General features: G+C 34.8%; 1 protein-coding gene across 1 annotated transcript in view; it reads left to right on the forward strand.

Annotated features, from left to right (window-relative positions):
- The window catches only part of LOC140447409 (trypsin-1-like), a 58,297-nt gene that overhangs the window by 35,201 nt on the left and 9,262 nt on the right, over window positions 1–13,834 (forward strand). The window contains exons 2-4 of the mRNA XM_072540046.1: window positions 2,084–2,468; window positions 6,602–6,764; window positions 12,228–12,463. Coding sequence (XP_072396147.1) covers window positions 2,084–2,468; window positions 6,602–6,764; window positions 12,228–12,463 — 784 coding nt within the window. The remainder of the gene's footprint in view (window positions 1–2,083; window positions 2,469–6,601; window positions 6,765–12,227; window positions 12,464–13,834) is intronic.

Consider the following 13,834-nt stretch of genomic DNA (forward strand, 5'->3'; position numbering starts at 1 on the left):
AACTTATATTTTAAGGTAGTCCTTGCTTCGCTTCTAAACTCGACTTCATCGCTTTTAGTTTCTTCGCACATCTCATCCAGTTAGCCTTGCGTTGCTCCACTTGTTTGTAATTTCTTTGCCTGAAAAAGAAAACATCGATGACCAAAATTCTTATATATATATATATATATATATATATATATATATATATATATATATATATATATATATATATATATATATATATATATATATATATATGTGTGTGTGTGTGTGTTTACAGATACTTGAAGTTTATTCACAGATCACATTTTCAATTGTGTTGATGGCTGTAGCAGATTCAAATTTTAATTTTATTTTTATTAATATTGGTGCATATGTCAAAGAATGCGATTTGGCCGTATTTAAGGAAACGGAATTTTTGAAATATTTGATAAACAAAAGATTAAATACACCTCCATCTACCAACAAATTGGGAATTGAGTGTGATCTGCCCTATGTATTCGTGGCCGACGAGGCATTTGTATTACATGAACATTTACTTCGTCCTTTTGGAGGTATTAACTAGATGATGTAAACAGAACATTCAACTATCGCCTGACAAAAGCAAAAAGGTATGTTGAATGCGCATTTGGAATATTGGCGAATAAATGGCGAATTTTTCGTCGACCACTGAACGTATTGACGGATTTAGTGGTCGATATAGTAAAGACTTACTTGCAAAATTTCATCCACAAAAAAGAAGGTATTATTAATAATATAGCAAGTGATTTAAATACTACTGATGTAATATTTAAGATATTTTAAACATGTTATTTTATCAATAAATGTTTACTTACAAAAATCGTTTTTTCCTTGACCCCTAATGACTCGAAATCTTCGTGCATAATCACGCAGACTTCTCTCCAAGCTGCAAAATTGAGCTGTGGCGGTGACAAGTTAACCAATGGATTGGTTGGAGGAGCGTGAAAAAACATTCATACGAACCTGAAAGGCACTGAACAACGGCCAAGGGTACGGTTTCAAAATCGAACCGTTGACCGTTGTCGTTAACAATGGTGTTTAAATTCAAATATGGTTGTATAAATTAATCATTACATTTTTCCTTCCTTGTATTCATCCGATCCTAATAGTACCGCTCAGGCTCGGAAATACATCTCGCGAACACAAGAGTTTTAGTCGTAAAGAAGGACAGACGCACCAGCTAGTGCATCGATGCATTCATATTGAATTCGTTTTGTTCGTTGTTTCGTAAAGTAGTGCAAATCTTGGTAATTAGCGGTAAGTTCTTCACCTAGATTTACCTCAACCTTTAAATGGTTTTTGATTGTTTATTGCAACCATTTAAATTTTGATAAATATTTGCACCTATGAGTTAAAGTTCATTCATCTCGCCAGAGCTATCGAAGGAATAGTTCGTGTTAATTTAATTACTATTAATTCGTTATAGTATATTTGTTTGTTAATTCGCCACAAATGACTCTAAGTAGGTACTTATCGGATCGCCTATGTCTACGTATAATATTTTTTTAATTTTTGCTGGATCATATAAAATATTTTGCTGTATATGCTGTATTGCTGTTTTAAGGCAATTATATAGATCGTTAAGAAAATTGCTTTATTGGTTCAAACCTTGCTTTCAATGTTGTTGAGGCAGTGTTCAATATGACAAAGTAAAAATTAATTAAAAATTGATGAGATGGATTTTTTTGAGCCTCATCTTTACACTTTACACATAAACATTAATCGGTGGAAATGATCGCAATCGATATTTTCAGCAATTTTTTTTGCCTCTTCCAAAATATCGGTAAAACCTTCATTTAATCAAGTAATAGATAAAAATGTTTTGCTCTGCTCCAAGATTAAAATAATATTAGATAGTGTAGCATCGGATTCCTGCATCACTTTACTTTTAATATTAGTTTTTTTTTTTAATTCTATACCATGTAATAATGGAGCAACTAAATTTAAACGACTTAATCTTTCTAGTAACATTTTCGTTAATATTCTAAATATTTTTGAAAATAATAATTACTAGTATTAATTATACAAATATATTACAGTAAAAAGACTAGTTTTGACACCAAAATTTTTTTAATTTCAGAATTACCCAGAAGAAACACTTTTTAGCCAAAACCCATACAAAAAATTTCGGCCAGTAAGCACGACAGACTCCAGTGCATCACTAACCATCAAGAAACCCTACAAAGCATTCAACACAATCGAAAAACCCTTCCACATCTACAGGAATACCATAATCAGAGGTCCCCCAAAAGACGTCGACGACACCATCAGCAACTTAGTGACTGAAAATGTAATAGAATCCAAACCTTTGGTCATAAGGAAGAATGCTAGTAATCCCCAACATCATTTCATTAAACAACCCGAGAAGGCCAATGTTGTGGACTGGTTTTTGGGGTTGGTAGGAATAAGGCAACCTGATCCGAATGCAGCACCTGTGGAGCCTGCAAAGATATGTCCAAGTTGTAGTAAGTTTTGTATATTATTAAAACGAATATTTGAACGAGAACATACTTCAATAATTATTAATGTGAAACTTACAACTAATCTTAACTCTTAACTCTCAACTAGACTGAATCACTATCGTTATGTGTTCCTCTTTGATCGGTAAATGTCTCGTATCTTAGTTTTCTTTATAAATACAATTCTATTAGGAAATATTTCACGAATACTTTAAAAATTGTATAATATAGGGGAGAGTCGTCTAAGACAGGGTAATATGGGGACATTCAAAATTTCAGTAATAGAGTGAGGAATTGACCTCCGAACGACGCATGGGTGTTCTTAGTTGCCTACTAACCAGTTTGCAGTAAGTAGTCGAGGTGTGAGCTTATGTTTGTTTTGTGTACAGTCGATCCAAGATTTTTTGTGATTTGTTTACGATTTCAACCTGCACTGTTGGTTGGTATTAGCAAGGTACATTGAAATAATCAATTTCGGTAAGTAGGCCTTTGTGTCCGCTGCCTTTAAGCTACATTTTCACATAATACTCATTAAAAAATCTTAGCATTTTAGCTTCGATATGCCATATTTTTTAATTAAGTCATTAACGGGTCAAATGGGAACGGTAAGGGTAGCTCAAAACGGGTTCCCCATTTTAACCTATGGAATATTTTAATGCCGATTAAGTAATTTTACTAGGTACCTAGGTAGAACTGCTTTTGACAAATTATTTAAATATAAAGGTACATATTATTGAAAAAATTTTGAGTCTATACAAAAACTACTAGGGTAAGCATTTACGCATTGAATTATCTAAATAATTATGTTTTTTTTTAAGATTTCAACATGGGTCGTTATACAAGAAAAAGTGACAGACATAGTTGGTCCAAGGAAAGTATGATGGCCGCCGTTCAATAAGTGTTAGAAGGCAACATGGGTTACAGAAAAGCATCGAAGCTGTACGCATTTCCACAAACTACTTTGGAGCGCAAAGTAAAAGAAGCTCGAATGAAAAGAAGGAAAGTATGATGGCCGCCGTTCAATAAGTGTTAGAAGGCAACATGGGTTACAGAAAAGAATCGAAGCTGTACGCATTTCCACAAACTACTTTGGAGCGCAAAGTAAAAGAATTGAGTTAGAAAGAAGCTGCAGAAAAAAGATTGGTTAGATTTAAGACTGTGTTTTCCGAAGCGCGAGAAAATGAACTTGTGAACTTAGCTTAACAGATTTAAGAAATCCAGCTTTCGATTTAGCCGTTAAAAATCACATTCCACACGTGTTTAATGAAGATAAGAAAATGGTTGGTAAACATTGGCTTTATGGCTTTCTAAGGCGGCACTCCCAATTAGCATTACGTAATCCTGAAAAAACTTCAGTGGCAAGAGCAAAAGGTTTTAATCGAGCAGCAGTAAAGAAATTTTTTGATTTGCTTGAATCTTTATATACGCAACACAATTTATCACCCAATGATATCTACAACATAGATGAGACCGGCATTATGACTGTAACTAACAAGCCTTCCAGAATCCTTGCTCTGCGTTGTGTGGGTTGTTTGTCCTCAGCAGAACGAGGTGTACTGGTGACCTTAGAAACCTGTATGAATGCTGCAGGGAATTTTATGCCAGAGATGTTTATATTTCCACGTAAGAAAGCAAATCCGCTCTTAGTGGATGGTGCCCCACCAGAGTCATCTGCAGTGTATTATGAGACTGGTTGGATTACCAAAAAAACTTTATTATATGATTTAAAAAGTTCATTGAGTTTTATAATCTCGGATCTCAAAAACCAGTGCTGCTTATTCTTGATGGTCACAGTTCCCATACCAAAAGTTTAGAACTCCTTCATCTTGCTCGGGAAAATACCTTTATATTATTATGTTTTCCACCACACACCACACATCGATTACAACCGCTCGATATCATATTTATGGCACCACTTAATACATTTTATGCACAAGAGGTTAAAAAAGGGTAGCTTAATCACCCTGGCACGGGTGTTACAATTTATCAAATTGGACAATTAGTCAATGCTGCTTTTTCAAGAGCAGCTAATGTTCAAACCGCAGTGAAGGGATTTAAAAAAACAGGAATATATCCTTTCAATAGCGATATGTTCCCTGATTACCTGTTTGTCCCGTCAGACACCACAGAACAACCAAACCACAATTCTGAGCAGCAGATGTCAGGCGCCACTACTACCAACACCACAAACAATAGAACAGAACATTCTACTTTTATAAGTGGAACTGTGCCTTCTAACGACGCTTCTCCTGAGCCTTACAAAGAAACTTCTCTTGAGCCCTCTACTTCAACAGGTGGGTCTACGTCACTCAAATCAGCTTTTCTGCTTTTACCAAAAATTTTGATGCCCTCACCCCAAGAAAAGGAGCGTGTAAAAAGGAATAGTAACAAGAGCAAAGGTAAAACTATCATATTAACATCGTCATCATACAAGGCTTAACTAGAGGCCGAAGAGCGCCAAGAGAAACAAGAAGCTAAACACAAAAAAGACCTTTTCAACAAAAATAAAAAATCTGCGACTTTCAGTGATAATCTGTTAAAGAAAAGAAAGACTAGGGAACCAGTCCTGCTACTGCCCAAGAAAATGAAACAAAACAATGGTTTGTCTATCCAAAATAAGCGTAAAAATAAAAAGTGTCAGGCTGAAGATTCTGATACGTCTTCTAATGAAGACGAAGAAGCTTGCATTTTTTGCAACGAGATGTACAAAAACTCTTTCGATCAGAAAGGTTGGATTCGATACTGCAAATTTGGCGGCTGGGCACATTAAGCTTGTTCAAGCTGTGAAGAAATTGAGATTTGTCGAGGTGTGCGTCAGGGTTGTGTGCTTTCTCCACTATTATTCAATATATATAGCGAAACAATATGTTAGCAAGCGCTCCTAGAGCAAAACATTGGTATGAACATTAACGGAGAGATAATTAACAGTATACGATACGCGGATGACACGCTAATAGTAACAGATAACCTAGCAAATTTACAGTTTTTGATGGAAACATAAACACCCATACCAAAAAATATGGTCTAAAACTGAACATAAAAAAGATTAAATTCATGATTGTAACAAAGACGCTATACACCAATGTAAATTTAACCATAAATAATCAGCCAGTTGAAAGAGTTACGTCCTACAAATATTTAGCGGTTTGCTTCACTGATACTAATGACCAGACAAGAGAAATCAAGAGGCGAATAGAGATAACGAGACAATCGTTTGTTAAAATGAAAAAGTTCCTATGCAGCCGGGACATAAATATAAACTAAAGAACGAGAATGTTAAGGTGCTATGTTTTCTCCGTTCTGCTGTACGGCATGGAAGCCTGGACACTGAAAAAGATAAACATCAAAAATATTGAGGCATTCGAGATGTGGTGTTATAGGAGAATGTGGAAAATACCATGGACAAAAAGAGTAACAAATCAAGATGTTCTGCTGAAGATGCGGAAGGAATGCGAAGTCATAAAAACCATACAAACGAAAAAACTGGAATATCTAGGCCACATAATGAGAGGAGAAAAGTACTCTCTGCTTAGGCTCATAATCTAAGGAAAAATCTCGGGAAAGAGAAATGTGGGACGTAGGAGGATTTCCTGGTTGCGAAATTTAAGGAAGTGGTATGGGTGCAGTTCAATACAGTTGTTCAGAGCTGCAGCCAACAAAGTGAAGATTGCTGTGATGGTAGCCAACCTCCGATAGGAGACGGTACTGCAAGAAGAAGAAGAAGCTGTGAAGATGTTGATGACACTTTTATATGCGATTTTTGTTTATAGTTTGATTTTTATTCTTTAATACTGTTCATACTGCCATGCTGGACCTACTGTATAATAATGTTCAATACTTCATTACATATTTAATTAAATAATAACCTAATATTTCCATGTACCCCTTTTTACCCACTCTTTCTTGAAAAACGAGGTATTTGCAAATTTTCAAAAATGTCTATTTCTGTCCTTACGTAATTTTTGTTAAATACTCAATATCTGTTTTCTGGTACCTGAAGACACACTTTAACTACATAATTGTGTAAAATATTTTATTTATTACAAATTTTCATGTTATGTCACAAAATGTGATGGGGTTCCTCCCATTTTGGGCAACTCTCCCCTACATTCTATTAATATAATAATTTGTACTTTCAGCTTGTGGCAAAACGTTTAAGAACGTGCGGATAGTGGGTGGAATAGAAACAATGGTGAATGAATATCCGTGGATGACTGCACTTTTGTATAACAACAGATTTTACTGCGGGGCGTCCCTCATAAACAACAAATATTGCCTGACAGCTGCACATTGCGTTAACGGGTAATGACTTTTATCTACTATGATTTGTACTAAAAAGATTATAAGTATATATTTCTGTATTATGGTATTTTTTCGTAAATAGAGTATCGAGATTTTAGACAGTAAGTTTTAGAATTGAACTTATGAATTAACACATTATGAGTAGACCGGATTATATTCAACAGAAAACAGAGAAAATATTCGCATATATATGTACAAAATTGGCGCAAATAAGCAAAAATGTTTAAATATGCGTAATACATGTACTAATGATTTCTTTAATCCTAGTTCAGTTTTATCCCAGTTAAACTGGCAATATATTTTTCTTAATCACTCTGATCCGTCCTCTTTTCTTTATACTGCTATTACAACGATTTCTGATTATACAACCGAACAGCAGCTATACAGAAATCGACGAAAACTTAAGCTACCCGCTTAATTAGACATAAGAGAAAGTTTTGGCGAACATATAAAGTTTCTGGTTCCCTTGATGATTTTCTCGCTCATCGTAATTTTTCTAACCGAGTCAAACAATCGTTGCTAAAGAACAGAATTTGAAGAATCTATCATTGTAAGTGGTAATAGTAAAAAAGTATAAGGGTACATTTTCACATCATTATCTTCTAAAGTCTTCATACCATTACTTTAAAAATCTGATGGGTCTTTATATTTTTCGAATAACGAATCTTTCTTCATAACGAAATGTTTCTTCTAAATGTGACTATCTTCTAGAGATGTTGGCGACTCGAAATGTTTATCGTCATTTTTTTCTCAGGTTTTTACAGATGAACCTAACGATACCATTCCTCAAATATTATGCCCAAGTTTCGCTAAAACTCTTAATAATATCTCTTTCACACTGAATGCAATTAAATATACTACTACTACTAAGGATTTTCACAGTTTTCACTGTCTTCCTTCACTCAACCGTTTTCTCCAATTTTCCCTGTCATTCCAGTCTCCATCTCGCAGGGCTCTTTTCTCCATAGCCTCGTCGATTTCATCTCTGAATGACCTTCGGGGTCTTCCTCTCTTTCTTCTTCCAATCGGGCTCCATTCTGTGATTTTGTTTATCCAGCGTCCTCTGTCCGCTCTTCTGACGTGGCCGTACCAGGATAGTCTCTTCTCCTCTATATAGTCGATTATGTCTGATTGCACTCCCATTCTCCGCTTAATCTCTGCGTGTTCAATTCTGTCTCTTTTTGTAAGTCTACAGCTTCTCCTCAGGAACTCCATTTCTACTGCTCTTATTCTACCTCTATTTCTCTTGTTTATTGTCCAGTTTTCGGACCCATATGTCAGGATACTTCTTGTCAGGGTGTTATATATTCTCTTTTTTGTCTTTATCGTAATGTTTTTATCCCACAACACTGAGTTTAGTTGTCTTATACAGTTTCTTGTTTGTCTCAGTCTGTTGTTTATATCTTCTTCTGTTGTTCCCTGGTTCGATATTATGGTTCCTAAATACTTGAATTTATCTGTTCCATTTATTTGTCTTCCCTCGTCTATCTCTAGGTTTCTCATATCCTTGTTTTCTGTTGTTAGGTATTCGGTTTTCTCTAAGTTTATTTCCATTCCGTTGTTTTTATATTCTTCTTCTAGTTTTCTGAGCATAAAGCTGAGATCTTCTTCATCTTGTGCGATGACTACTTGATCGTCGGCAAAACTTAAGGTGTATAGGTATTCGTCTCTTACTGGTATGCCCATTCCTTCGCACTTTCTCCTCCATGGTTTAAGTGTCTTTTCCAAGAATATTTTAAACAGAGTAGGGGACGTAGCACAGCCTTGTAGAAGTTCTTTTGTCGTCTTAAATGGATTGTAGGCTTTATTTCCACATTTAATAGCTACTTTGTTTTCTTTGTATAGTGCTTTAACTGCTTTTATTAGTGTTTGTCGGATTCCGAGATCATTCATTGCTTCCCATAATTTGACGCTAGGTATTGAGTCATATGCTTTCTTTAGATCAACAAAGGCCAGATGGACCGGTCTACCTTTTGCCATTTTCTTCTCTATCAGTTGTTCTAATGTGTACGTATGATCTAGGCATGATTTTCCTACTGTGAACCCTGCTTGGTCTTCTCCAATTTTTCCTATTATTTCAGTTTCGCAATTAAATATCATTTATGGAAACTACGCAATAATTCTGGATTAGACGGACTAACCCTCTTTTTCCTCAAACAATGTGCAGAATCTGTAGTCATCCCTATATCTCTCATAATGAATACTTCTGTTAATCAAGGTTCTCTCTCCTTCTTCTGGAAATTGGGTTTGGTTACTCCTATATTCAAAAAAGGAAATAAGCTTGATTGCAATAATTATCGTCTAATCAGCCTGGTTCCTATTGTCAGCAAGGTCATGGAATCCATTATTTCGGAAGCTATGTCTGAGTTTGTCCTTCAAGAAAATGACATAACTCACCAACAGCATGGCTTTATCAAAGGTCGTGTAACGATCACAAGCTTACTTCATTGTGTAAATAATTGGTCATCATCTTTAAACAATCGGCATTCTGTTAATGTAAATCTACTAGGACTTCTCCTAAGCTTTCGACCGTGTTCCAAAACGTCGATTACTAGCTAAATTGGATCACTTTGGTATCTGCGGAAAGTTAAACATTTGGATTCAAGATTTTCTATCCGACGGATACTTCAGGTTCGTGTTGGAAAAGACTATTCATTAAAAAAGCCAGTCAAGAGTGGACTTTTTTGGAAAGAAACCGCTTTTTTGTATGTACAGTAGTGATCTTCCGCTCATTGTATCCAATAAGGTTTCCATTTATACGCTGATGATACAAAATTATATGTGAATCTAACTTTTAACCAACATGTTCTTCAACACGATATTGACGCAATATTTGAATGGTCCTCAGAATGGTTACTTTCGCTTAACATTGAAAAATGCGTTGTTCTACATATCGGCGAAAATAACTCATATCTACCTTACTTTATTAATGGACATCCCTTAAAGTCGGTAACCTCACACAGTGATCTCGGAGTGATACTTAATAGTGACTTAAATTGGTCTGATCACATAGTGTCGGTGTGTAAATGTGCAAACTTGAAAGTGTTTTTGATCTGTAAATGTTTTAGATGTATATCTCTAATCTCTGTTAGTAAACTTTACTCAATGTACGTCAGACCTATTCTAGAGTTTTCCCTGCCAGTGTGGAGTCCAGATCTCATTAGCGATAAAATCCTACTTGAAAATATTAAGCGTAAAGCCACAAGAACGGCATACGTTCATGTAAGACCTAATTGTGAGGATAGACTATCCATGGCTCTTCTTACGACATTCGAGCAGCGACGTCTGCGAGGTGACCTAATTATGTTCATCCTTATTTTAAAATATAATTTTGGGAACCTAAACACAATAGTCACTTTAAATCAAGACGAAAGAGTAAGAGGCCATCGTTATAAATTAAAGAGGGAACAGACTACTGTAGGGTCCAGGGATCCAAGAACTACTTGGATTAAGACACCATTTTGGCAACTAGTATTAACATCTTTAAAAATAAACTGAATAGCTCTTTATTACATTTATAGGACAGCGTTATTTTAGGACCGCATGATTTATTTAGTGTTTCACTATTTTTGTATAATGTACTTAATTGTAACTTTATAATTAGTATTCGTTTTCTTGATATGATATTTTTATTTGTTTTTTTTTTGAGTATAATAGAAGCTCGCTCCTCTGCCCTTATTTATTATACAATAATAATAATATTTGTATGTATATATTAATTATATTGTAAAAGCCCATACATTAGAATATTTGCATATGCTGATTTACTGTGCAGCTAATTGCTAAGGTTAAGATCAGAACACGACGGGCTACTAACATTGAAAGGACTGAAAACAGAATTGCTCCCTGGAAAAAACGACAGTTGAGAAAAATTGAATTATTGCAAAGGAATATTGGACAAATTACGGAATACATTCAATGATTAACAAGTTAAAAAGTAATTAAAAGAGCTAAAGTAATACTTCTGAACACTCCAAGACACTCACAACATGATCCAGAGAACAGCAGAGCTCAACACTGCCTGGACACATTAAAACAAAAACTCTCCGTTTATTCAGGTCGCCTAAGGAGATACAAAATTAGTAATAACTGGAAATGCAAAAATATACTTTTTGAGCATGCAGGGAAAGATTTCTATAGGAAACAGAATTCCACTGTAAAATATAAAGATAATAAAATAAAAATAAAATAAAAATCAATCCTACCCAAGCCAAGAAGAAATTCATGAGTTTTGCGGAAACCAACTTTCGACGCCAGCTACTCATAACAACAATGCTGGATGGATTGAAGATACAAGGAACAACTGTCAACATTTCAGCAATATGACTTCAACAAGAAGTTTCGAACGTTATCAACGAGCTTTCATTACTAGAAATCTCCTGGACCATACGTTCAAAACTTTTGGCTATAAAAGTTTTGGAGTGTTCATGAGCTTTTATTGGCATTAATTAATTATGTTATTTCTAATCCGCAGAAAATACCACCAATATTCACTCAGAGAACCGCCCAATTACTTGTCTTCCAACTTTGAACAAATTTTGAACAAAATTGAACAAACACCAACATTGTTCTCTAAACAATATCTAAAATATATCTAAACATAGCCGCATTAATGTCTTATAGATATATTAAAAATATGTAAAGTCGATGATCGTACTCGTATAATGACCTTTTAAAAATATATAATTGCAGAGTGGAAGAATAAAATTCACCTTCAAATACTCGGTGAAAACAACATCGAAACTGAAGATATTCCAATTAACCGGGACCTTTTTCAAGGGGACCCGTTGAGTATACTTTGGTTCCATTTAGCGATGAACCCACTATCTCAGCTAGTAAACTCCACTGACTCAGGTTTTAGCATCAAAAACAACAATACTGTTGTTGCAAAGTTTAATCATCTGCTGTATATGGACGATTTGAAATTAATAGCTTGCAGTTGAAACCACCTGGATCAGATGCTGAAAATTGTGGAAAGTTTTATTCATCATTTTTAAATGATATCAGCATGCACTTTGGCCTAGACAAGCGCCGTATTCTAAATATAGTCAGAACAAAAGTTTAGCCCGGAAGTTTCGTTATGCAAGATGGCCAAAACATCAAGGCAGTGGGTGAATGGGCAATGATATATACAAATATCTCGGAGTAAAGCAGACACCGAAAATTGACCATAAACAAATTAAAACCGAATTAATTTCGAAATTTGTACGAATAGTAAGACAGCTAACTCGGTCATATCTTAATAGTAAAAATAAGGCATTAAATACGTACCTCTGTTCCGCACTTAGCTACTCATTCAATGAGTTGTCATAAAATTTAATATAGTCCAAAGTCTCTTATTATGTATCGCAGACGAAACTTGCACATTTCCTTTACATCAATTACAGCACCTGAAGACTCTTATATTAAAAGTTAAGCCTATGTATTTATAGTTGTTAGTCATACTTCACTATTTTTTTATAGATTTACTAAAGAAAAAATTACCGCAGTATTCCTGGACCACGATCGATCCAGTTCTTTTGAAACCAACACAATATCTCGGAAAGTTAAGAACATTTTCCGACATCGAGGATACAGCACAGGTGGGACGTATAACAATGATATCGCCATAATAGAACTGGATCAAGAAGTACCTCTTACAGGGATGTTGAGACCGGTGTGTTTACCTCCAACGGGAAAAAGTTTTACTGGATTACAAGGTATTAATTTAGATAGATTTTAGATTTAAACTAAAATATTTTGCAGTATTATGCAGTTAATCTGCAAAATGAAAAGCATAGTATTTATTCATTGAATTATGAATTCCCATCCCTCTCCATTTATTGTTTCAAAATTCAAAAGGTATTTTAAAGGATAATAGTGCAGCTTTCGTATGCACTTTTTGTATTTTGCCGCAAATGAAGTCAGTTTTTATAAAGGTGTTTTATAAAATGAATTTTGAGTTTTTTCGATAGGACACTTTTATCTAAAGAAAAGACATTCTTAGCAAAATTCAGCTTGCTCCTATGGTTTTTAGAGGTACAATCTTTGAGCAAAACAAAGATAGTCAATATAAAACCATATATTAAAGAAAAGTAGATCACTGCTAGCTGCATATATTATTATCTAAGTCAAGTTATTCGTCTTCTTCAGATAAACTGGAATTCTGGTTCCTAACACTCTTCTTGTTAACCTTGATTGTTAATTTCTTCTTAGCAATAGCTTTTCCTTTTTTGTTATTTGTTTTTTTAGAGGTACATTGTTCATTTTCAATTTCGAAATTCCCTTTGAGACACTTTTCTTTCTTTTCTGTTCTGACTTGATTTTTATATGATCAAGGCAGCAGATTCTGCTCTGAACTTTTCTTTATTTATCACCAGACTTGTAAGACGAAGTACTCGGTAAAGTACTCAGTACTCACGTATAGATATCGCACTTTTGGATTTCTAAAATTCGAAATTTTGTTACAAAATAAATCTTGGAGGAGGAAGTCACTTGTCTTTATTTCTCAGCATCGGGTGGAATTGAAATTAGAAGTCGGTCACTTCCCGCTTGATGGTGAAGGGCAAAGTCGTGATCTTAAAAAATGTTCTCACCAAACATCGCTTTTTCGAAAGCCATAATGATTTCAGCTGTATGTTTTTTTGAGACGCAGACTTAATAGCTGGTGACCACTCTTCTGGAATGGTTTCAGAGTTAATTTTCAATCTCTTGTAATATGTTTTAAGAGGCCCCATGAATGCAAGATCCAGCGGCAGCATTTTGTAATGCCGAAAAATCCAACCTTTGTTTTGTCAGATGCTGTGAAACTTATTAACTTTACTAAGGCTAGGGCTCTGAGTTCAAGATTAATCTACTTTTTGTGTAAATGTATGGGTGACAAGTTCAAAACTCTTCTCTTGCGTATATAAGAATGATGATTATCTCGTGGGTAAATTTTCATTCGTTTCTGCGAACTGAGGCCAGAAGTTTTATTGCTTCCCAAAAATGGTAGTCAAGATTGACATATCTAGCATATTTTTAATAGACACGCTTAACTTGAGTCTTTAAGGAGAAAATACAACACCCTTCACAGCCTATGTCAAATAAAC

Source organism: Diabrotica undecimpunctata, chromosome 8, assembly GCF_040954645.1.
Source record: "Diabrotica undecimpunctata isolate CICGRU chromosome 8, icDiaUnde3, whole genome shotgun sequence".
Classification (NCBI taxonomy): domain Eukaryota; kingdom Metazoa; phylum Arthropoda; class Insecta; order Coleoptera; family Chrysomelidae; genus Diabrotica; species Diabrotica undecimpunctata.